Below are 22,278 nucleotides of genomic sequence, written 5' to 3'. Positions count from 1 at the left end.
GTACAACTGAATGTATTTAACTGAAATCTGTCTTCCGCATTTAACCCAACCACTCTGAATCAGAGAGGTGCGGGGGGCTGCCATAATTGACATCCACATCTTCGGTATCCGGGGAACAGTGGGTTAACTGCCTTGCTCAGGGGCAGAAGGAAAGATCTTTACCTTGTCAGCTCGGGGATTCGATCAGCAACCTTTCGGTTACTGGCCCAATGCCCTATGCGCTAGGTAGGGATGGAGGGAAAGAGAAAAGGTGAAGGGATGGATGGATGGTTGGATGGAGGAATAGAGGTAGTGATGGAGGGATAGAGAAAAGGTGAAGGGATGGATGGATGGAAAGAGGGATAGAGTCAAGGAGAAATGGAGGGAGTGAAGAACAGTTGGATGGGATGGATGGATGAAGGGAGGGAGGGATGAATGATAACTGGAGGGATGAAGGGGAGAAAGAGGAAAACATTGCTACTCACAGATGTTCCTTTGGGTCCAGGAGCTCCAGGACCTCCATCGCGACCAGGTCTTCCGTCCAGACCAGGCAGGCCAGGGGGTCCGGGAAACCCTGTGTCTCCCTTGTCTCCGCTCACCCCATCCACAGCAGTAGCCTCACCTGGGTCACCCTTCTCTCCTGGGAAACCAGGAGCACCCTGGGGACCGGGCAAACCCTGGGGGAGAGAGCGGGATAGAGGAAAGAGAGATGGAAGGATGGAGGGGTCAGTTAGACACTATCAAGGCTATTATAGACACTTAAGGACAGTTTCTAGGACACGGATTAAGTCTAATCCTAGACTAAAAAGCATTTTCAATGGAGATTCTCTAATTGTTGTCCGGGAAACAGGCCCTAAATTAGTCAGTCAGCCTCTAGGTTAGCCTACTATAAAGTTATTCTAAGTGTAGACACAGTTTCAAACCAACTTCAAGCCAGTGTCAACATGAGCTAGGTAGGGCTAAATCCAATGTTCTTATGTTGAACAATAATACAATCCAAAACATTAGTCCCTAGAATTGTGTGGGTTTGAAAACAGGAAGTGGGGGGTTGTAAACAGGAAGTAGGAAATGAAAAGCAATAAGTACTTACAGAAGAACCTGAGGGCCCTGGGCCGCCTGGGAATCCTCTGTCACCTTTAGACCCTGGTCTTCCTGGTACACCTGAGGGAGGAGGAGAGAGGGAGGAGAGAGGGAGAAGAGGAGGCGAGAGGAGAAAAGGATGAGAGAGAGGTGTTATGTAGAGTATTGTGTTACGGTGGCCTGCACATTGACAAATCAGCTATCTGGTTTCTCCTCTCAACTTGGTCCTACCTGGTGAGAATATACAGAACCAAGTAGAGAGATAGGTGACCAGGTGAGAGGGGTGCAGTCTTACCTGGGAGCCCAGGAGGTCCGGGAGGGCCTATTTCTCCAGAGACACTGCTGCCGCTGGAGAAACAGTTAACACAGGTGTCTCCCTTCTCACCTGAAACACAGACGGACAGACATGGATGTCAGACACAGTCCCAGTTTTGGCATCAACATCAATTATACATTAGTCAGGGTTGGGGAGTAACAGATTACATGTAATCTGTTACATGTAAGGGATTTAAAAAAAAGAACAGTAACTGTAATCCGTTACATTACCAGCTAAAATATTGTAATCAGATTACAGATACTTTTGAAAAAACTAGATGATTACTTCGAGGATTACTTTTAAATTCAGAAAGGATGTTTGCTAAAATATATCTTTGACACTTGTCTGTTTCCTCAATGACATTCAAATCAGCATTGAAAAAAGGAGCATGTTTCAGTTTGTTCCACCTGAGCGAGTCTGACCACAACTCAGAGACCACTATGAGACCACTATGGATCGCGGGAAAAGAGCAGGAATAAGCTTTTGTAGGCTAAAGTCCAAGCCATGTCTTCCAATGGTGCGGCTACTGTCTGCATCCAAAGATTATCCAACTTGAAGAAGCACTTGGAGGTAATGATGACAGTAGTGGTGTAGTCTACGGCGATATGTAGATTACACCACTGCTGCTCTCTCATTTAGCTATTTGTGCCTTACGGTTTGTGGTTGTTGTGGATGCCTGTTCACAAATCTAAATGTGTATTTGAACCCAATAATGGTTGAATTCAAGAAGTTTAAGCTGCTTATCAATCATTGTTTTCTAATTCATGCTGATAATGGACACATGCTCAAACTTGTTCACTTTTGATTGATTTAAAAGGGCCATTTTTGGAGTTATAAATTAAATATATTAATGTAAAGATGTAATTGAATCATATTATTATATGTAGTAGAAAGCGATGGGTTAGAAAAAGCCTACATAAACAACCCATAAAGTAACATTTAACATCCATATATGGCCAGCTATGTAAACTTTAACATTTATTTATCCTTCAATAGATGTCGTTCAATTGGTAACATACATTTTTGTCTTCTTCTAATGCCTCTCAAGGGGAAAGTAATCTAAAAGTAACTAAATGTAATCAGATTACGTTACTGAGTTTGGGTAATCCGAAAGTTACGTTACTGATTACAATTTTGGACAGGTAACTAGTAACTGTAACGGATTACATTTAGAAAGTAACCTAGCCAACCCTGACATTAGTTCATTATTGTCCATGTTACTATGACAATACTCTGGAGGTAAACAACAGAGAACCCCACAATTATATCAATAGAATATCGGCCATTTAGCTAAGGGAGAATGACTGGCCCCTCTCATTGAAGTTTGGGGGTACTCCGGTCGGCCTTCAACTTGAGATACTCAATGAGAAGGGTCAGTCGTTCTCCCCTGGTCGCAGCCTGCAACATCACTTCCTGGACCAGCTCAAACTCTGCACGTTATGTCTTGAGAATCCCCTCATGAGACACCATTTTAGCAAACTGAAACCGACTAATCTTGCTGATCTTCAAATGCGCCATTGAGAATGAACGGTGTAGAAAGTGGATAGAAAGTTGTTGTGTATAAAACCAGTCTATTAATGCCCAATAACACAACCAGCCCACCTTAAAACACCAGTTTATGGGGGAGGGTTTCATAATGCAGGGTACTATCTATACTGTAGTTATATACAGTATTTAGCTGCTATTTATCAACTTTTAAAATAATAATTGCACATCAAATAGCCTAACAATGAGGAAAAAAGTAGTCGCCTTGAGGATAATTCAGCCGCTATTTATTGTTGAACCACATTTTTTGTTAAAGATAATCATCTGTTTGTATCTGACAATTTATTGGCTGTCCAGTTTCCAGACGACCTGTCCCCAGAGCGTCCTATACAGTTCATATCTTTCCATATCGTGTTGAGGCAGGCATTTAAGGAGAACGAGAGGCTCAATTAAAGATGTTGCAGAAATGCTGTATTTGAAACGCCACTCCATTCGGCCCAGTTTCCCTGATGTTGCTACGGCAATCAAGCTGTTTTTAATCATCCCTGTAACTGTCTCTTCTGCAGAGAGATTGTTTTCTAAACTGAAACTCATAGAGGAAAACCTAAGAAGCATTAAGCCAGTGCACATAGGGCCACAAACAAAAAACATTCTCTCTCTATCTCCCTCTCTCTTTCTTGCTGTCTCTCTCTCCGACCCACCTTCTTTCTCTCTCTCTCCGACCCACCTCTCTCTATCTCCCTCTCTCTTTCTTGCTGTCTCTCTCTCCGACCCACCTTCTTTCTCTCTCTCTCTCTCCGACCCACCTTTCTGTCCGGTCTCTCCTTGGAATCCTATATTCCCTTGTTGTCCTGGTAACCCGGGGACCCCTCCTATACAGTTAATACCCCCATTGGAGACCCCTGGGGGCCCAGGAGGTCCTGGAGGTCCCTGCAGACCAGGGGCGCCACTTCGTCCTGGGTTCCCGGGGATGGAGATTGCAGGCTGGCCCTCGTCTCCCTTCTGGCCCCTCTCTCCTGGGAAGCCTGGTAAACCAGGCTGGCCTCCACCTCCGATACCTGGGGTTCCTGGTTGACCTGGAGGACCCGAGAGACCTGGGGAGGACAGGGGGTCAAAGGGGAATGATCACCATGGAAACTGGGTTCACCAAGCCGCTTAAAGTAGGAGTGCTGATCTAGGACCAGGTCCTCTGTGTTCATATAATCTTATTCATTATAATCTGACAACCTTTATGAATATAGAGTACCTACCAGGTTGTCCTCTGTCTCCTTTCCTTCCTGTCTCCCCAGGACGCCCAGGTTCACCTTTAGGCCCAACTGTAGGTGGACCATTGCTCACCTGCTATATAATGGGATACAAAGGTCAGTATCACTATATAGTGGTCACAGTCTAATACTGCACTGTCTGTAGTCACCACTGGTCATCTGGAACAGTTATGTGATATAATGGTTAGTATCACCATCTAGTGGTCACAGTCTAATACTGCACTGTCTGTAGTCACCACTGGTCATCTGGAACAGTAATGTGATATAATGGTTAGTATCACCATCTAGTGGTCACAGTCTAATACTGCACTGTCTGTAGTCACCACTGGTCATCTGGAACAGTAATGTGATATAATGGTTAGTATCACCATCTAGTGGTCACAGACTAATACTGCACTGTCTGTAGTCACCACTGGTCATCTGGAACAGTAATGTGATATAATGGTTAGTATCACCATCTAGTGGTCACAGACTAATACTGCACTGTCTGTAGTCACCACTGGTCATCTGGAACAGTAATGTGATATAATGGTTAGTATCACCATCTAGTGGTAACAGTCTAATACTACACAGCCTTTAGTCTGACCACTGGTCACATGTTAAAGCAAATTTATGCTTGATCTGGCAAAGTGGACCGGAGGCGCCATATGGAGGGTGTGATGCAATTGCGGAGCCTCTGGAAGCTTGAGGAGGCCAAATCAAGCTCTGTAAGGGGATGCCGGGCACCTCACAAATGTTGTAACAATGCAGAGGTCTCCTTATATCTCCTTATAGCTACGCATTGACATGATTGGTTGACTGGTAGGTGGGGCCTGTACATCCTTTTATAAACACAAACTCACTTCCTTGACAACTTCCTTGACAACAAACATGGCGAACTTTGACGAAAGGCTATCAGAGCAAGTTCACAAATAAAATACACCTTTATGATACCCCATCTAGTGATCACAGTCTTATACTACGGGATGCAGAGTCTAGCGGAGGTTACTCTGCCAATGTCAGGGTTACCTTGCCATCTAGTGGTCAATGTCTAAAAATATGGGAGGGCACCATTGGTCCACAAGTAAAGACACACAAAGATTCTGATTGTAATACAGCTGAATGAATATATAAATAGATATATATTACTCACCACGCCTGGACGTCCAGGATATCCACGGTCACCTTTGGTACCCTGAGAGAGAAACAGATAGAGATGGATGGATGGATCTTTAACAGAAAACAAGACTATATCTGTGTAGATAAGCATCAGAGGCTAAACTTACCCTGTCACCATCCCGACCTGGCAGACCTGGCCCACCTGGGTCTCCCTTACTACCCTGAGAGAGAGAGAGAGAGACAGAGACAGAGAGAGAGAGAGAGAGAGAGAGAGAGAGAGAGAGAGAGAGAGAGAGAGAGAGAGAGACAGAGAAAGAGAGACAGAGAGAGACAGAGAGAGACAGAGAGAGACAGAGAGAGAGACAGAGAGAGAGAGATAATGTTTTTTTGTTTGTGGTCCTATGTGCACTGGCATACTGGAGAGAGGGGAAGAGGTAGATGTTGACAGATCATTCATATACAGCGGACATACAGACAGGCAGACAGCTGTCTATAAACTGTTGTGGAACTGTATCTGACAAGCTGTTGACTGGAGGGTAGAACCATATCAATAGAATGAATAGAATCATCCTAGTTCTGTGTGTAGAACTCACAGGGAATCCAGCAGGACCTGGGTCTCCATCCTTCCCTGGTTTGCCCCGTTTGCCTGCTTCTCCGTTTTCTCCTTTCTCTCCCTTCAAACCACCAGATGAACCCTACAAACCCAACATTTGTCAGACACACACAACCCATTGATTGACTGATTTGATTGATTGATTGATTTGATAGAATTGTTATAATAGGTTCTTGCATTATTCAGACGCCCAACCCACACGGTCTTATATAACACTGGTGATTCATAGAGCACATTATTTACAGTGTGTTACAAAATATAGGTGTATAGAAACACAGATAAAAATGTAGATATACAGTATGATAGATACTGAGTAAAAATGTAGATATATAATATGATTGATAGTGAGTGATACTCACAGGGGGTCCAGGATAACCAGGATCACCAGGTGGACCAGGTAAACCTTGATCACCCTGGCAACGAGAAAAGAAACAACAATAACAAGTTGTTGTTAACAAGAAATAAGAAGAAACAAAATGTTTTCATCAATAGTCAAGAATCAAAACAATGTCAATAAAGACTTATCTAACCTTTTAAAGAAATAAACTAAACAGTTGTAAGAATACAATAACTTTCACAACACAGTACCAAGAGATATAAAGGTTAATTATTGTAAATGTACGTTTTGATAACGAGGCTAAATGCTACCCTCTACTGGTCATTATGAGAGTTGCATTTATAGGGGAATAAAAGGCATGATGGAGCTCCCACCTGGTGTTGAAACATGATAAAACACAAGCCCAGTAGCTTATAGCTTTACACTTACAGCTGGCCATTTACATGACATGTCATAACAGAAGTTACTGGGCCAGTCCAGTTACAGCAGGGGTTCCTAAAACTTTTACTGGACACAACCCCAAACTGACACTAGAAAATCACAGGGACCCCACATGGAAAAATTATATTCACAGGTCTCACAAGCTGCCCCAACTCATAACAATGACAGGAAAGTGCATTCTAGTAGTGTAAGAGGTCCTTAGCTGACACTAAAAGGTTGTATTCTACACCCATTTGAAGAGAAAAAAGTTCTTAATTTGTTTAAGATTACAGGGGGTCCCACATGGGTTCCTGACTTCACGTTTGGGAACCACTGAGTTACAGCCAAACAGGAGCACACGAATGGCTGTCAGTTTACATGACATGTCATAATAGAAGCTACGAAGCCACTATTGATGTTCATTAAGTTCAACAAGTGACAGTTAAAAAGCTTGTGACGATCCAGAGGATACTAAGTTTATACAGATCCTCTATTTCAGTAATTCTATGTAACTCTATGGAGTTTCTGAGGTAAAAAAAAACTGAAGGAATTCCTGATCAATCAGTTGAAAATGTGTAACGTAGGACATTACCGTCTCTCCTTTCTGAATACTCGACACTGAGGGTCTTGTTTGCTCCCCAACTTGTCCTGGTGGTCCGGGAGGCCCCTGCAGACCTGAATTACCCTACACACACACACACACACACACACACCCACACACATCAGTATTGAGGAGTGCCATTCGTTAGCACCCATTGATGACAGTCCTTCACTTGCGGTTCCTACCTTATCTCCTTTGGGACCTTGGAAGTTCAACCCCATGTTTCCCTGTTGGAGAAGAACAAGAAGAACATAATACTGTCTTCAAATCAAATCAAATTGTATTTGTCACATGCTTTATAAGCAACAGGTGTAGACTAACAGTGAAATGCTTACTTACAGGCCCTTCCCAACAATGCAGAGAGAAAAAAATGATAACACAAGGAATAAATACACAATGAGTAACGATAACTTGGTTATATATACGGGGTACCAGTACCAAGTCGATGTACAGGGGTACGAGGTAATTGAGGTAGATATGCACATATATTCAGTGTGTAAAGCAACTCACCTTAGGACCAGGAAGACCAGGAGGCCCGGAACGACCCTACAAAACGGCACACAACTTTATTAACAACTGAGTAACAACACATTAACAACTTTATTAAGAAAATATATAACTATTGATAGAATAATAAAATGTAATAATGATGCAAACTACGTTGGATCAGTTCTTACCGAGTTAGCACATAACGTTCTGAGAACTATATGTTTCTTAGGTGGGAATTTCAGTACTTTAGCATAACGTTCCTACAGGTTTCCTCATGGTTCTATTTATAGCAATGTTCTAAAATTGTTCAGAGAATGTTAAGTAATAACGTTTTTCTGTGGGAATTTCAGTACTTCAGCATGATGTTTTCTACATGTTTCCTCATGGTTCTATTTAAAGTCATGTTCTCAGAACATTCAGAGAACATTGAAAAACAACATTCTTCTGTGGGAGTTTCAGTACTTCCGTATGATGTTTTCTACATGTTTCCTCAGGGTTCTATTTAAAGTCATGTTCTCAGAACATTAAGAAAACTTTCCATAAAAACCTCAAGAAAACATTAGTAACATTCAATGAACATTCTAAGAATGTAATTTGAAAACATATACATTGCATTCTCAGCATGGACAAAACTCTATCTATCTTGTTAAGTGTGTTCAGGTGTGTTGGCCCCACCCATTAATATCACAACCGGTAGTGATTGGGAGTCCCATAAGGCGGTGCACAATTGGCCCAGCGTTTTCCAGGTTTGGCCATGTAGGCTTTTTTTAAATCTGTCACAGCGGTTGCATTAAGGAGATGTTTATCTATAATTCTTTGAATAACAGTTTAATATTTTATCAACGTTTATGATGAGTATTTCTATAAACTGATGTGCTCATTCACCGGAAGTTTTTGGAGGAAAAACATTTCTGAACATTACGGGCCAATGTAAAATGGGGTTTTTGGATATAAATATTAACTTTATTGTGTAACATGAAGTCCTATGAGTGCCATCTGATGAAGATCATCAAAGGTTCGTGCTTAATTTTAGCTGTATTTCTAGTTTTTGTGACGCCTCTCCTTGCTTGGAAAATGGCTGTGTGGTTTTTCTTGTCAAGGTGATGTGCTAACATAATCTAATGCTATGCTTTCGCCGTAAAGCCTTTTTGAAATTGGACAATGTGGTTGGATTAACGAGAATGTTATCTTTAAAATGGGATATAATAGTTGTATGTTTGAGAAATTTGAATTATGAGATGTTTGTCATTTTGAATTTGGCGCCCTGCTATTTCACTGGCTGTTGAATAGTGTGTCCTGCAGGTGGGACAGTCACGTCCCACATACCCAAGAGAGGTTAACTGACTTGCCTAGTTAAATAAAATATAAAAAATATGTATTGGCCACACCTGATCTGAAAGAGTGCTTGTTTCCATTGAAATGGGGTCTGTTTGAATAGACTAAAATGCACAGTTTTGCATGAGTTAAAAAAACACTGCATGCTAACTCAATCCTGGTGGTGCAGTGGGGTGGATTCCATGAATAGAGAACAGAAGATCATAGGTTTGAATCTCAGTGATGCTGTGCTAAAATAAAAATAATTGTGTTTGCATGATTAATGCCTAAGCAAACTAATTTATATGTGTGATTTGAGTTCAAAACAGTTAACTTAAGGTAAAAGTCTTATTCAAACATTACCTTCAAATAAACTATAATTTCCGTTCCCAGAATGTTAATAAAACCTCCCAGGAACACTTTAACTTCTTTGGGATAGGGGGCAGTATTTTCACGGCCGGATAAAAAACGTACCCGATTTAATCTGGTTACTACTCCTGCCCAGAAACTAGAATATGCATATAATTAGTAGATTTGGATAGAAAACACTCTAAAGTTAGTTTCTAAAACTGTTTGAATGGTGTCTGTGAGTATAACAGAACTCATATGGCAGGCCAAAACCTGAGAAGATTCCATGCAGGAAGTGCCCTGTCTGACAATTTGTTGTCCTTCTGTAACATCTCTATCGAAATTACAGCATCTGTGCTGTAACGTGACACTTTCTAAGGCTTCCATTGGCTCTCTAAAGCCGCCAGAAAGTGGAATGGGGTGTCTGCTGTCTCTGGGCAAAGTATAGGAGCAGAATTTGTAAGTGGTCAGCCTGGGGACAGTGAGACTGGTGATGCGCGGTCACGAGAACTCGCCATGTTTTTCTTTCTCTCTTTGAATGAATACAACGTTGCCCAGTTGGAATATTATCGCTATTTTACGAGAAAAATAGCATAAAAATTGATTTTAAACAGCGTTTGACATGCTTCTAAGTACGGTAATGGAATATTTTGAAAAATCTTGTCACGAAATGCGCTCGCACATTACCCTTCGGATAGTGACCTGAACGCACGAACAAAACGGAGGTATTTGGATATAACTATGGATTATTTGGAACCAAAACAACATTTGTTGTTGAAGTAGAAGTCCTGGGAGTGCATTCTGTTGAAGAACAGCAAAGGTAATCCAATTTTTCTAATAGTAATTCTGAGTTTAGGTGACCCCGAAGTTGGCGGATGTCAAAATAGCTAGCCGTGATGGCCGAGCTATGTACTCAGAATATTGCAAAATGTGCTTTCGCCGAAAAGCTATTTTAAAATCGGACATAGCAATTGCATAAAGGAGTTCTGTATTTATAATTCTTAAAATAATTGTTATGTATTTTGTCAACGTTTATCATGAGTAATTTAGTAAATTCACCGGAAGTTTTCGGTGGGTATGCTAGTTCTGAACATCACATGCTAATGTAAAAAGCTGTTTTTTGATATAAATATGAACTTGATTGAACAAAACATGCATGTATTGTATAACATAATGTCCTAGGAGTGTCATCTGATGAAGATCATCAAAGGTTAGTGCTGCATTTAGCTGTGGTTTGGGTTTTTGTGACATATATGTCTGGGACCAGTCCCACAGAACATACTGGATGTCACAGGTCTGGGAACAGTTTGACTGTGTAAAGTTCCTCAGATCATGGATGTTACAGGTCTGGGAGCAGTTTCACTGTGCAAAGTCGCTCGGAAAATACTGGACGACACAGGTGATGAGCTCTAAAGCAAAGTCTCACAACTCAATTGTTGGTTGAAAACTGTTTTCATCCCCTCCCAAAAGATAGAATGTGTAGATAATTGGACAGGGCTTTAACTCCTCTAACTCCACAATGAGATTGGGTGCAGGCCAGGCAGCAGGCTGTTAGCCAGCCTGCCAGCTTAGTGGAGTCTGCCACTAGCACAGTCAGTGTAGTCAGCTCAGCTACCCCCATTGAGACCATGTCTGTGCCTCGATCTAGGTTGGGCAAAACTAAACATGGCGGTGTTCGCCTTAGCAATTTCACTGAAATAAAGACCTCTTTCATTCCTGTCATTATTGAAAGAGATTGTGATATCTCATATCTCAAAATAGGGCTACTTAATGTTAGATCCCTCACTTTGTGATTGGCGTGACTGAAACATGGTTCAAGCCTGATGAATTTACTGTGTTAAATGAGGTCTCTGCTCCTGGTTACACTAGTGATCATATCCCCCAAGAATCCCGCAAAAGCGGAGGTGTTGCTAACATTTACAACAGCAAATTTCAATTTACAAAAAAAATACAGATTTTTTTCATCTTTTGAGCTTCTAGTCATGACATCTATGCAGCCTACTCAATCACCTTTTATAGCTACTTTCTGCAGGCCTCCTGGGCCGTATGCTCACTGAGTTCCCTGAATTCCTATCAGATCTTGTAGACATGGCAGACAATATTCACATTTTTGGTGACTTCAATATTCACATGGAAAAGTCCACAGACCCACTCCAAAATACTTTCAGAGCCATTGTCGACTCAGTGGGTTCTGTCCAACATGTCTCTGGACCTACTCATTGCCACAGTCATACTCTGGATCTAGTTTTGTCCTGTGGAATAAATATTGTGGATCTAAATGTTTTTCCTCATAATCCTTGACTATCAGACCACCATCTTAATACGTTTGCAACCACAACAAATAATCTGTTCAGGCCCCAAACAAGGATAATCAAAATCTGTGCTATAAATTCTTGGACAACCCTAAGATGCCTAGATGCCCTTCTGGACTTCCTCCATCTAACCAAGAACGTCAGAGTACAAAAATCAGTTAACCACCTAACTGAGGATCTAAATTTAACCTTGCGTCATGCCCTAGATGCAGTCGCACCCCTAAAAAACAACAACATTTGTCACAAGAAATTATCTCCCTGGAAATTCCCGAGCCCTGAAGCAAGCTTCCAGAAAATTGTAACGGAAATGGCGCTCCACCAAACTAGAAATCTTCCGACTAGCTTGGAAAGGCAATATCGAAGAGCCCTCACTGCTGCTCGATCTTCCTATTTTTCCAACCTAATTGAGGAGGAAAAGAACAATCCAAAATTAACTAAAAAGCAGCATTCCACAAGAGAGGATGGCTTTCACTTCAGCCGTGATGAATTCATGAACTTCTTCGATGAAAAGATCATGATCATTAGAAAGAAAATTACGGACACCTCTTTGAAGCTGTGTGTTTCTCCAAAGCTCCGTTGTCTTGAGTCTGCACAGAACTGCCAGGAACTAGGATCAATGGAGAAAATAGTCATGGCCTCTAAACCTTCAAGCTGCATACTGGACCCTATTCCAACTAAACTACTGAAAGAGCTACTTCTTCAGTGACCACAGAGAGTCAGGACACCCGTTTAACGTCCCATCTGAAAGACGGCACCCTACACAATGGAATGTCCCTAATCACTGCCCTGGGGAATTGAGATATTCTTTTTTAGACCAGAGGAAAGGGTGCCTCCTACTGGCCCTCCAACACCACTTCCAGCAGCATCTGGTCTCCCATCCAGAACCAACCCTGCTTAGCTTCAGAAGCAGGCCAGCAGTGGGATGGAGGGTGGTATGCTCCCTCTAACTCTCTCTCTCTCCCTCTCTCCTTTCCCTCCGAGAGGACCTGATTCCTAGGACCATGCCTCGGGACTACCTGGCCTGATGACTCCTGGCTGTCCCCAGTCCACCTGGTCGCGCTGCTGCTCCAGTTTCAACTGTTCTGTCTATGGCTATGGAACCGGATGTGCTACCTTGTCCCGGACCTGCTGTTTCGACTCTCTCTCTCTCTCGCAGCCAACTGACATTTACTCCTGAGGTGCTGACCTGTTGCACCCTCAACAACCACTGGGATTATTATTTGACCTTGCTGGTCATCTATGAAAGTTTGAACATCTTGAAGAATAATCTGGCCTTAATGGCCATGTACTCTTATAATCTCCACCCAGCACAGCCAGAAGAGGACTGGCCACCCCTCAGAGCCTGGTTCCTCTCTAGGTTTCTTCCTAGGTTCCTGCCGTTCTAGGGAGTTTTTCCTAGCCACCGTGCTTCTACACCTGCATTGCTTGCTGTTTGGGGTTTTAGGCTGGGTTTCTGTACAGCACTTTGAGATATCAGCTGATGTAGAAAGGGATTTATAAATACATTTGATTGATTGATTGATTGATTGATTGAGGTCTGGGACCAGTTTGACTGTGTAAAGTCCCTCAGAACATACTGGATGTCACAGGACTGGGACCAGTTTTATTGTGTAAAGTCCCTCAGAACATACTGGATGTCACAGGTCTGGGACCAGTTTGATTGTGTAAAGTCCCTCGGAACATAACGGACGAGTGCCGGTTGTCAATAACATGATTTGGGGTGTTACTGTACTGTACCTCATAACCTCTGGGGCCGGGAGGGCCGGTAGGACCGGACAATCCCGAGGGGCCTTGGTCACCCTAGAAACAAGACAGACACCACAAACGTTACACAATGACTTCTGGGTTGAAAGACACAGGTTTACATCTCCCATAATAGTTTACCATTTGTTTGATTGATTGATTCTGAAAATCCAAAAAATGAGCAATATATTATATTAGACTACTATTTGATAAGACCAATCACTTGACAAAGTCTAATTAAGGTTTTCTCTTATATCTGTCTGAATACTGACTTTAGAATTGTAGGTCAGTTAAAATCAGTTAAGTTCAAACTGGGTCTATGGTTCTATAGAATACTCACAGGAACTCCAGGCAGGCCAGGCAGACCTACACCTCCTTTCTGTCCGAAACGGTCAGCTGTGATGACATCACCTGGGTCTCCCTGTAGAGACAACCGGAGGTTAAAGCGGAACCCATCACACATTGGGGTCGTATTCATTAGTGTACTCCGTAGCACGTATTAGATACACTGTTGTTTCCTAGTGAATTGTATGAGCCAGTACTTAATCTAAAGAGGACAACAGTTTGGCGGGACAAATATAGTAGTTACCTTTTGTCCTGGAAAACCAGGTGGACCCTGAAGAGGAGGGAGACGAGAAAAAATGGATACATTTTAAAGTCTCATTAGTTTAATCTTCCAAATTTTCTCAGAGAGACATGAGAGAGAAGGTACTCACCAATCGACCCTCCAGTCCGGGGAAGCCTGGACTTCCAGGGAATCCTCGCTCACCCTAAGAAGAGATAGAATTAAAGCTGCAATACAGTATGTGACTTTTTGGGCAACCTGACCAAATTCATATAGAAATATGAGTAATAGATATGTCATTCTCATTGAAAACAAGTCCAAGCAGCGGTAGATGTGTTCTATGTGTGCTATTTCTATGTTTCCCTGTTCTTAAGTTTTGTTTTTGCATCTTTTACTTTGGGTTTTGTACACCAGCTTCAAACAGCTGAAAATACAATATTATTGTTTAAGGAAAATATATTTCACAGCAGTTTAGATTGTACAATGATTCTCTACTCAATGACTGCTTGTTTTGTGAAATAAACTGAAATTAGGCAAACTACTACAATGTTAGCAACCAGGAAATGGTGGAGCAATTTCTGCATATTGCACCTATAATAATTTTAATTTTGCATCAACAGTCTCCAGCCCATTGGTTACTTTTCCAATATGCTATATGCTTTGACTCAGCAGCCTTACAAGCACAGATAATAGCAGAGTTCTGCCATCTAGTGGCCAGGTGTTATACAACACCACAGATAATAGCAGAGGTCTGCCATCTAGTGGCCAGGTGTTATACAACACCACAGATAATAGCAGAGTGCTGCCATCTAGTGGCCAGGTGTGATACAACACCACAGATAATAGCAGAGTGCTGCCATCTATTGGCCAGGTGTGATACAACACCACAGATAATAGCAGAAGGGTGCCATCTAGTGGCCAGCTGTGATAGAACAGTTTCAGTCCAAATTCAGTCTAACCCGTGTTCTCTCAGGACTTGACAGAGTTGTATCACTGTCAGTCAGTTGTAAAAATAGTAACCCACCTTAGTCCCGTTGCAGCCTGCAGTTCCTTTGGGGCCTGGGGGGCCGTCATGTCCCGGGAGACCCTGCAGGAGAACACAGACAACAGGAAGTCACACATCACACAGGAAGTGAGGTTACACAGCGATGCAGTACGGAACATTCAGATAAAATGTATGGTGTAGAACCATAGAGAATGATAGATGCCTCTAGTGGCCAAAAGGCTGTCTTAGCATAGGCAGCGCCATTGAGGACTTCCACCATTTTAATGTAGCCAACTGGATGGGACTTATAACTTCATTGGCTGATCCCTCCTGGTGACCCTGTTTCTCTCACGTCCAACCGGGTCATCAGGAAGTATCAGCTAATCGCGAAGAAGACAATTGACTACTTAAAAATGTAGATTGCCTCAATGGCGCTGCCTATGCTGTCACAGACGCAATATTGGCACAGATACAAAGATGAGTCCTCTATCTATCTCTATAACATAAATCATTGTTGTAAGATTAAATATGGAATCGTGTCAGTTCTATTCATTAAATGTTCTATCTGCTCCCTTGATGTCATGTGATGTTAATAAGAATAGCCAGTGATAGTTCAATAAAGGTTAAACCGTCTCTCTACCAGAAGGGCTAGGCTATATAGATAAGCTAGGCTGTATAGATAAGCTAGGCTGTATAGATAAGCTAGGCTATATAGATAAGCTAGGCTGTATAGATAAGCTAGGCTATATAGATAAGCTAGGCTGTATAGATAAGCTAGGCTATATAGATAAGCTAGGCTGTATAGATAAGCTAGGCTATATAGATAAGCTAGGCTGTATAGATAAGCTAGGCTATATAGATAAGCTAGGCTGTATAGATAAGCTAGGCTATATAGATAAGCTAGGCTGTATAGTAAAAAGTGACAAATAAAAGTAGGAAACTCACTGGAATTCCTGGTGTTCCGGGGAATCCAGGCAGTCCGGGAGGTCCCTGTGGGAGGAACAAGGACGATGAATCAATAAGAGAGGAGTCTGGGGAGGTGAGGACGGCTTATAATAATGAATGGATTGGAGTTAATGGCATGGTATGGTAACAATTACATGGAAATCAGGTATTTGATGTGCTTGAGACCATCCCATTGATTCCGTTCCAGCCATTAGTATAAGCCCGTCTTCCCCATTTAAAGTGACACCAGCCACCACTGATCAATAAAATACTTTGAGAAATGGTACATCATACACAGTGGTGTAGTGCAGCGCTCTCTCACTTCTTTTCAATTTGAGAATACACAGAGCTGGTAAAACTATTTCTGGAAAATATATTCTGAGAAATTCTAAATAACTATATTTAATTACCACTAACATTCAATGAAAAACAATAGAATACATTTTATTTTATTTATTTTTTATAATATGTATAGCTGCCTAGAGGTAAATGATGATTTCTTCCCGGTCTGAGAAAGACCTATAGGCTAGGTGTATGCACTGCGAACGCCATTCACAGGCTTGACCACTTTGGCCAATCAGAACATTAAAAAAAAAAAAATCTAAATTCACCGTGTGTCTGCCTTGATGTTCATAAAACTCCACCCCTCTTGGCTCAGAGCCATATGTGACCACTACTTGGTTATGGCGCCAAGGACTCCCAAACCAGAGTGGTCACCACAAAGCCCAAAGAGGCTGACCCTCTCTGGATGTTGCTGTAGCCCTGCTTGAGATAGTTAGCCTACATTGGCTATTGGTTGAGAAGCAGGGCCCGTTCTAGCCTGGTTTGTCAGGGTGGGAAAATGGAAATGTGAATTCGGCCAAATTGGAGGTAATAATGCATTTTGGTGATCGTTTATTTATATGTGTGAATACACCACACCAGAAGCTTGATTTTCTGACTGTTTTAAAAACGAATTCCTGCAATTTTTATGTTCACTATTTGGTCAATTGATTTGATAGCATGTTTAATCTATGCAAATACATTTTATGAATTGATAGTTCACCTCTGTTTTATTTTATTCTGCAATAGGCAATATTGTAACCATGTGTTCAAGCTAATCAAATCAAAGTTTATTTATGATACATTGTGTAAGCTACACAATACATTGAAATGCCTACTTGCATTAAAGCTCTCCTCGCAAATAGTGCAATGATATTAAGCTATATGTATTTGTACTTACATTAGCTATAGCCTACAAATAGCAGTACCATGTAGTCATAGGCCTATTAGGCTATAGGCCTACAGCAAATTATTGTTGTTTGTTCCTGAACTGGCCGAATTGCAGAGCTATCCTTCTTCAGCTATCCTTCATTGCAAGATCTTGTCGCTGTTCTTTCAGCACCACGAAGTGGCTCCAGTCGCTTAGAAAGGACATCTCATCAAGGCCTGTTGCCTAATAGTCCTGCTCATCACTTAGTATTACAAGTAGAAGATTATCACAACGGGGCTTGTTCCGGAAATGTAGATCAAAGATGAATCAATGTCTTGTAAGATCCCATAACAATGAATTAGTATTTTGCATAACAGAATCGAATATAATAGCGTACATAGCACAGTAAGCCTATAAAGATAATGTTACATCAAAAACACCCCCTCATTTCTAATTATATTTTAGGATATAGTTAACTGAAGCTTGATAGTCACATTTCTTCTTCTCATGTGGCCAAAACCCAACAGCGCGATCCAGTAGGCAGGATATATGCTTTGACTTAAACAAAATACAAGAAAATCTACTAGTTTGTTAACACCGTCTGCTCTAATTCACTGATGAAACAGTACTTCAAGAAGACCTGAACTCATATTCCCATGAAATTGATTTGAGATCAATCAAATGGTTGGCATGGAGATGCAGTTGTGACGTTTCACCCGTAAAACGTGAATAACAATCATTCATGATTGACAGTGATGATGGTCTATTTGGAGATGAGGTAACCTATCCCTAACTTGGTGTTTGAGGGTATTAAAAATAGAACATTTTCTTTAGACAATAGGTGTGGGCATAGGCAGACGTCGCCACTGGAGGATGCATTATACACATATTAATGATATACGATTCAATTGGCCACATCTGTCCGTACAAATTTTGATTGAGGAGATTATGACGTGATTTAAAAAAGTAAAAATAAATAAAGTGTGCTCCCTCACATAAAAATAACGAGCTACACCACTGATCGTACATTCACATCAGAAACCAATAAGGTTACTTCCTGTTTGTCTTGGAGTGAAAGGAGGACGTCTGCTGGGCTAAGGTGAGTACTACACTCTAGAGAGGGCTGTGTACTGGGCTGTGCTGTAAAGGGCTGTGTTTTGACTGTGTACTGAACTGGTATACGGAGTGAGACGTGTGTGGGTCATGTCAGGTTACTCACTCTTATCCCTTTTGGACCTCCAGTCCCTGAAGGTCCGTCACTACCCTGAGAGAGAGAAGAAGATGGTGTCTAAATTCACTGATATGGTCAGGTATGATGTTTCTCCTACAACAAGATCCAGGAAGGACCTCCTACCTTCTCTCCTCTGCCACCGATGGGCCCCTCGGGTCCGGGGAACCCCGGTACGCCCAGCTGACCCTGTAGTCCTGGTAAACCCCTTTCACCCTGTGGAACACGGAACACAGAACACGAAGGCATGACACCTCTTCCAATGCATATTGCACACGGACAAAACAGTCATTACAAATCAGATCAGGAAATGATGTGTTATGGTTGTTTTGTACAGTAGGTTAGTGTGTGTGTATTTCACTCTCACCTTGACTCCTTTCACTCCGCTGCAGTCACACCTTGATCCCGCTGCACATCCATGACACGCCTGTGGGATGGAAAGAAAGAGATGGAGAGGGAGTGAGGAGAAAGAGTGAGAGAGGGGGGAGAGGATTGGGGGGTAGAGAGAGAAAGCGCGAGAGAGAGAGAGAGAGTATGTTAGACAGATGCTCATGTGTTTGTCATTTCTCAGACAGTTTAGTGTAGTAGAGGTCTATACCAGGGGTGGGCAACTCCAGTCCTCCAGGGCCTGGTTGGTGTCACACTGTTTCTCCATCCCTAGCAAACACAGCTGATTCATCAAATGGCATTCTAAACTGAAGATAAATAATGAGGTGATTATTGGAGTCAGGTGTGTTATCTGGGGCAAAACTGACACCAATCTGGCCCTGGAGGACTGGAACTGACCACCCTGTTCTAGAGGGTAGGAGACTGCAGTAAATAGTCTGAGCACAGGGTCTGAGGTGCAACACAGAGACAGTGATTATACACACACACACACACACACACACACACACACACACACACACACACACACACACACACACACACACACACACACACACACACACACACACACACACACACACACACACACACACACACACACACACACACCATGTCCCCTACGGCAAACTGCTAATAACTCAAGACCTGTGAAACACACCAACAACCCCTGTTAATGTGAACATTACACTATACTATAACATACTACAAAATACTACACTACACTTTACAGTGCAATGGGAAAGTATTCAGACCCCTTGACTTTTTCCACATTTTGTTACGTTACAGACTTATTCATCTATATACACACAATACCCATAATGACAAAGCAAAAACAGGTTTTTATACATTTTGCAAATTTATAAAATAAAATAAACAGAAATATCAAATTTACATAAGTATTCAGACCTTTTACTCAGTACTTTGTTGAAGCACCTTTGGCAGTGATTACAGCCTTGAGTCTTTTTGGGTATGACACTACAAGCTTGGCACACCTGTATTTGGGGAGTTTCTCCCATTCTTCTCTGCAGATCCTCTCAAGCTCTGTCAGGTTTGATGGGGAGCGTCGCTCCACAGCTATTTTCAGGTCTCTCCAGAGATGTTCGATCGGTTTCAAGTTCGGGCTCTGGCTTGGCCAATCAAGGACATTCAGAGACTTGTCCCGAAGCCACTCCTGTATTTTCTTGGCTGTGTGCTTAGTGTCACTGGAAGGTGAACCTTCTTCCCAGTCTGAGGTCCTGAGCACTCTGGAGCAGGTTTTCATCAAGGATCTCTCTGTACTTTGCTCCTTTCATCTTTTCCTCGATCCTGACCAGTCTCCCAGTCCCTGCCGCTGAAAAACATCCCCACAGCATGATGCTGCCACCACCATGCTTCATCGTAGGGATGGTGCCAGGTTTCCTCCAGACGTGACGCTTGGCATTCAGGCCAAAGAATTCAATCTTGGTTTCATCAGACTAGAGAATCTTGATTCTTATGGTCTGAGAATAGATTAGGTGCCTTTCGGCAAACTCCAAGCGGGCTGTCATGTGCCTTTTACTGAGGAGTGGCTTCTGTCTGGCAACTCTACCATAAAGGCCTGATTTGTGGAGTGCTGCAGAGATGGTTGTCCTTCTGGAAGGTTCTCCCATCTCCACAGAGGAACTCTGGAGCTCTGTCAGAGGGACAATCGGGGTCTTGGTCACCTCCCTGACCAAGGCCCCTCTCCCCCGATTGCTCAGTTTGGCATGGCGGCCAGAGTCTTGCTGGTTTCAAACTTCTTCCATTTAAGAACGATGGAGGCCACTGAGTTCTTGGGGACCTTCAATGCTGAAGAATCTTTTTTGGTACCCTTCCCCAGATCTGTGCCTCGACACAATCCTGTCTCGGAGCTCTACGGACAATTCCTTTGACCTCATGGCTTGGTTTTTGCTCTGACATGCACTGTCAACTGTGGGACCTTATATAGACAGGTGTGAGCCTTTCCAAATCATGTCCAATCAATTGAATTTACCACAGGTGGACTCCAGTCAAGTTGTAGAAACATCTCAAGGATGATCAATGGAAACATGATGGACCTGAGCTCAATTTTGAGTCTCATAGCAAAGGGTCTGAATTCTTATGTAAATAAGGTATTTCTGTTTTTTTTATATACATTTGAAAAACATTCTATACACCTTATGTCCGCGTTGTCATTATGGGATACTGCGTGTAGCTTGATGAGGATTTTTTTTTTTACTCATTTTTAGAATGAATAAGGCTGTAACGTAACAAAATGTGGAAAAAGGGAATACTTTCCGAATGCACTGTACAACACCCCTGCTATTGTTAACTCGACACTATACTACACTACACTATACCACACCATACGATACTATACTATACTACACTATACTATACTATACTACACTATACTATACCACACCATACGATACTATACTATACTATACTATACTACACCCCTGTTATTGTTAACACGGCACTATAATACACTACACTACACCACACCACACTACACCACACCACACTACACCATACTACACTATACTATACTACACTACACTACACTATACTACACCCCTGCTATTGTTAACACGGCACTACACTACACTACACCACACCACACTACACTACACTACACCACACCACACTACACTATACTATACTATACTATACTACACTACACTACACTATACTATACTACACCCCTGCTATTGTTAACACGGCACTACACTACACTACACCACACCACACTACACTACACTATACTATACTACACTACACTACACTACACTACACTACACTACACTACACTACACTACACTACACTACACTACACTACACTACACTACACCCCTGTAATTGTTAACACTTGTAGGGTTAGAATACATTATGGGGTCTTCTAAAGGCCCCCACCATTGATTATGTTGTTATTAGTTTGCTTGTGTGCCATTGTACTAATGCTCACTGTATAGCTGAATATAATAAAACCCGCAGCCCCGCATCTGTGAGAAACGGTGTGAAAAGGGACTGAGGGTGATGGCGAGACACAGAGAGACAGTGTCTGTTTTTCTCTGAAACAAGGGCAGATTTGCATACTGATGAGACAGGTTCTCAAAAACCTTGTGTTAAGAATAACTTGTTATTTTAGCTGCACATGCAGGGTTTGACATAGATCACACCATAAGGTTTGATCTTGGGTATATAAGATCCTGTCTTTCTTTTGTTCGGGGCAGAACTCAGGAGAGAGTTCTACCCCCCCCAACCGCCCCGCTCTACCCTCCCTCTACCCCCCTCTCTCTACCCCCTCTCTACCCTCCCTCTACCCCCCTCTCTCTACCCCCTCTCCACCCTCCCTCTACCCTCCCTCTACCCCCCCCCCCTCTCTACCCCCCTCTCTCTAACTCCCTCTCTACCCTCCCTCTACCCCCCTCTCTCCCTCTCTCTAGCCCCCTCTCTCTAACCCCCTCTCTACCCCCCCTCTACCCTCCCTCTCTTCCCCCCCTCTCTACCCCCCTCTCTCTAACCCCCTCTCTACCCCCCCTACCCTCCCTCTCTCTACCCCCCTCTCTCTAGCCCCCTCTCTCTAACCCCCTCTCA

At 42.5% G+C, this 22,278-nt stretch overlaps 1 protein-coding gene across 1 annotated transcript in view; it reads right to left on the bottom strand.

Moving 5' to 3' along the window:
* LOC106577877 (collagen alpha-5(IV) chain) overlaps window positions 1–22,278 on the bottom strand; it is a 93,911-nt gene that overhangs the window by 37,863 nt on the left and 33,770 nt on the right. Inside the window, exons 2-22 of the mRNA XM_014156297.2 lie at window positions 18,683–18,742; window positions 18,442–18,531; window positions 18,307–18,351; window positions 15,896–15,940; window positions 14,990–15,052; window positions 14,117–14,170; window positions 13,990–14,016; window positions 13,741–13,821; window positions 13,395–13,457; window positions 7,705–7,740; window positions 7,380–7,421; window positions 7,186–7,278; window positions 6,196–6,249; window positions 5,817–5,918; window positions 5,391–5,444; window positions 5,258–5,299; window positions 4,111–4,201; window positions 3,667–3,954; window positions 1,355–1,444; window positions 1,070–1,140; window positions 465–656 (exon numbers count right to left, since the gene is read on the bottom strand). Coding sequence (XP_014011772.2) covers window positions 465–656; window positions 1,070–1,140; window positions 1,355–1,444; window positions 3,667–3,954; window positions 4,111–4,201; window positions 5,258–5,299; window positions 5,391–5,444; window positions 5,817–5,918; window positions 6,196–6,249; window positions 7,186–7,278; window positions 7,380–7,421; window positions 7,705–7,740; window positions 13,395–13,457; window positions 13,741–13,821; window positions 13,990–14,016; window positions 14,117–14,170; window positions 14,990–15,052; window positions 15,896–15,940; window positions 18,307–18,351; window positions 18,442–18,531; window positions 18,683–18,742 — 1,683 coding nt within the window. The remainder of the gene's footprint in view (window positions 1–464; window positions 657–1,069; window positions 1,141–1,354; window positions 1,445–3,666; window positions 3,955–4,110; window positions 4,202–5,257; window positions 5,300–5,390; window positions 5,445–5,816; window positions 5,919–6,195; window positions 6,250–7,185; window positions 7,279–7,379; window positions 7,422–7,704; window positions 7,741–13,394; window positions 13,458–13,740; window positions 13,822–13,989; window positions 14,017–14,116; window positions 14,171–14,989; window positions 15,053–15,895; window positions 15,941–18,306; window positions 18,352–18,441; window positions 18,532–18,682; window positions 18,743–22,278) is intronic.

This window comes from Salmo salar, chromosome ssa18 (genome assembly GCF_905237065.1).
Source record: "Salmo salar chromosome ssa18, Ssal_v3.1, whole genome shotgun sequence".
In the NCBI taxonomy this organism is placed as follows: domain Eukaryota; kingdom Metazoa; phylum Chordata; class Actinopteri; order Salmoniformes; family Salmonidae; genus Salmo; species Salmo salar.
Note: the sequence above shows the minus strand (reverse complement) of the source record. Positions and strands in the feature narration are given on the sequence as shown.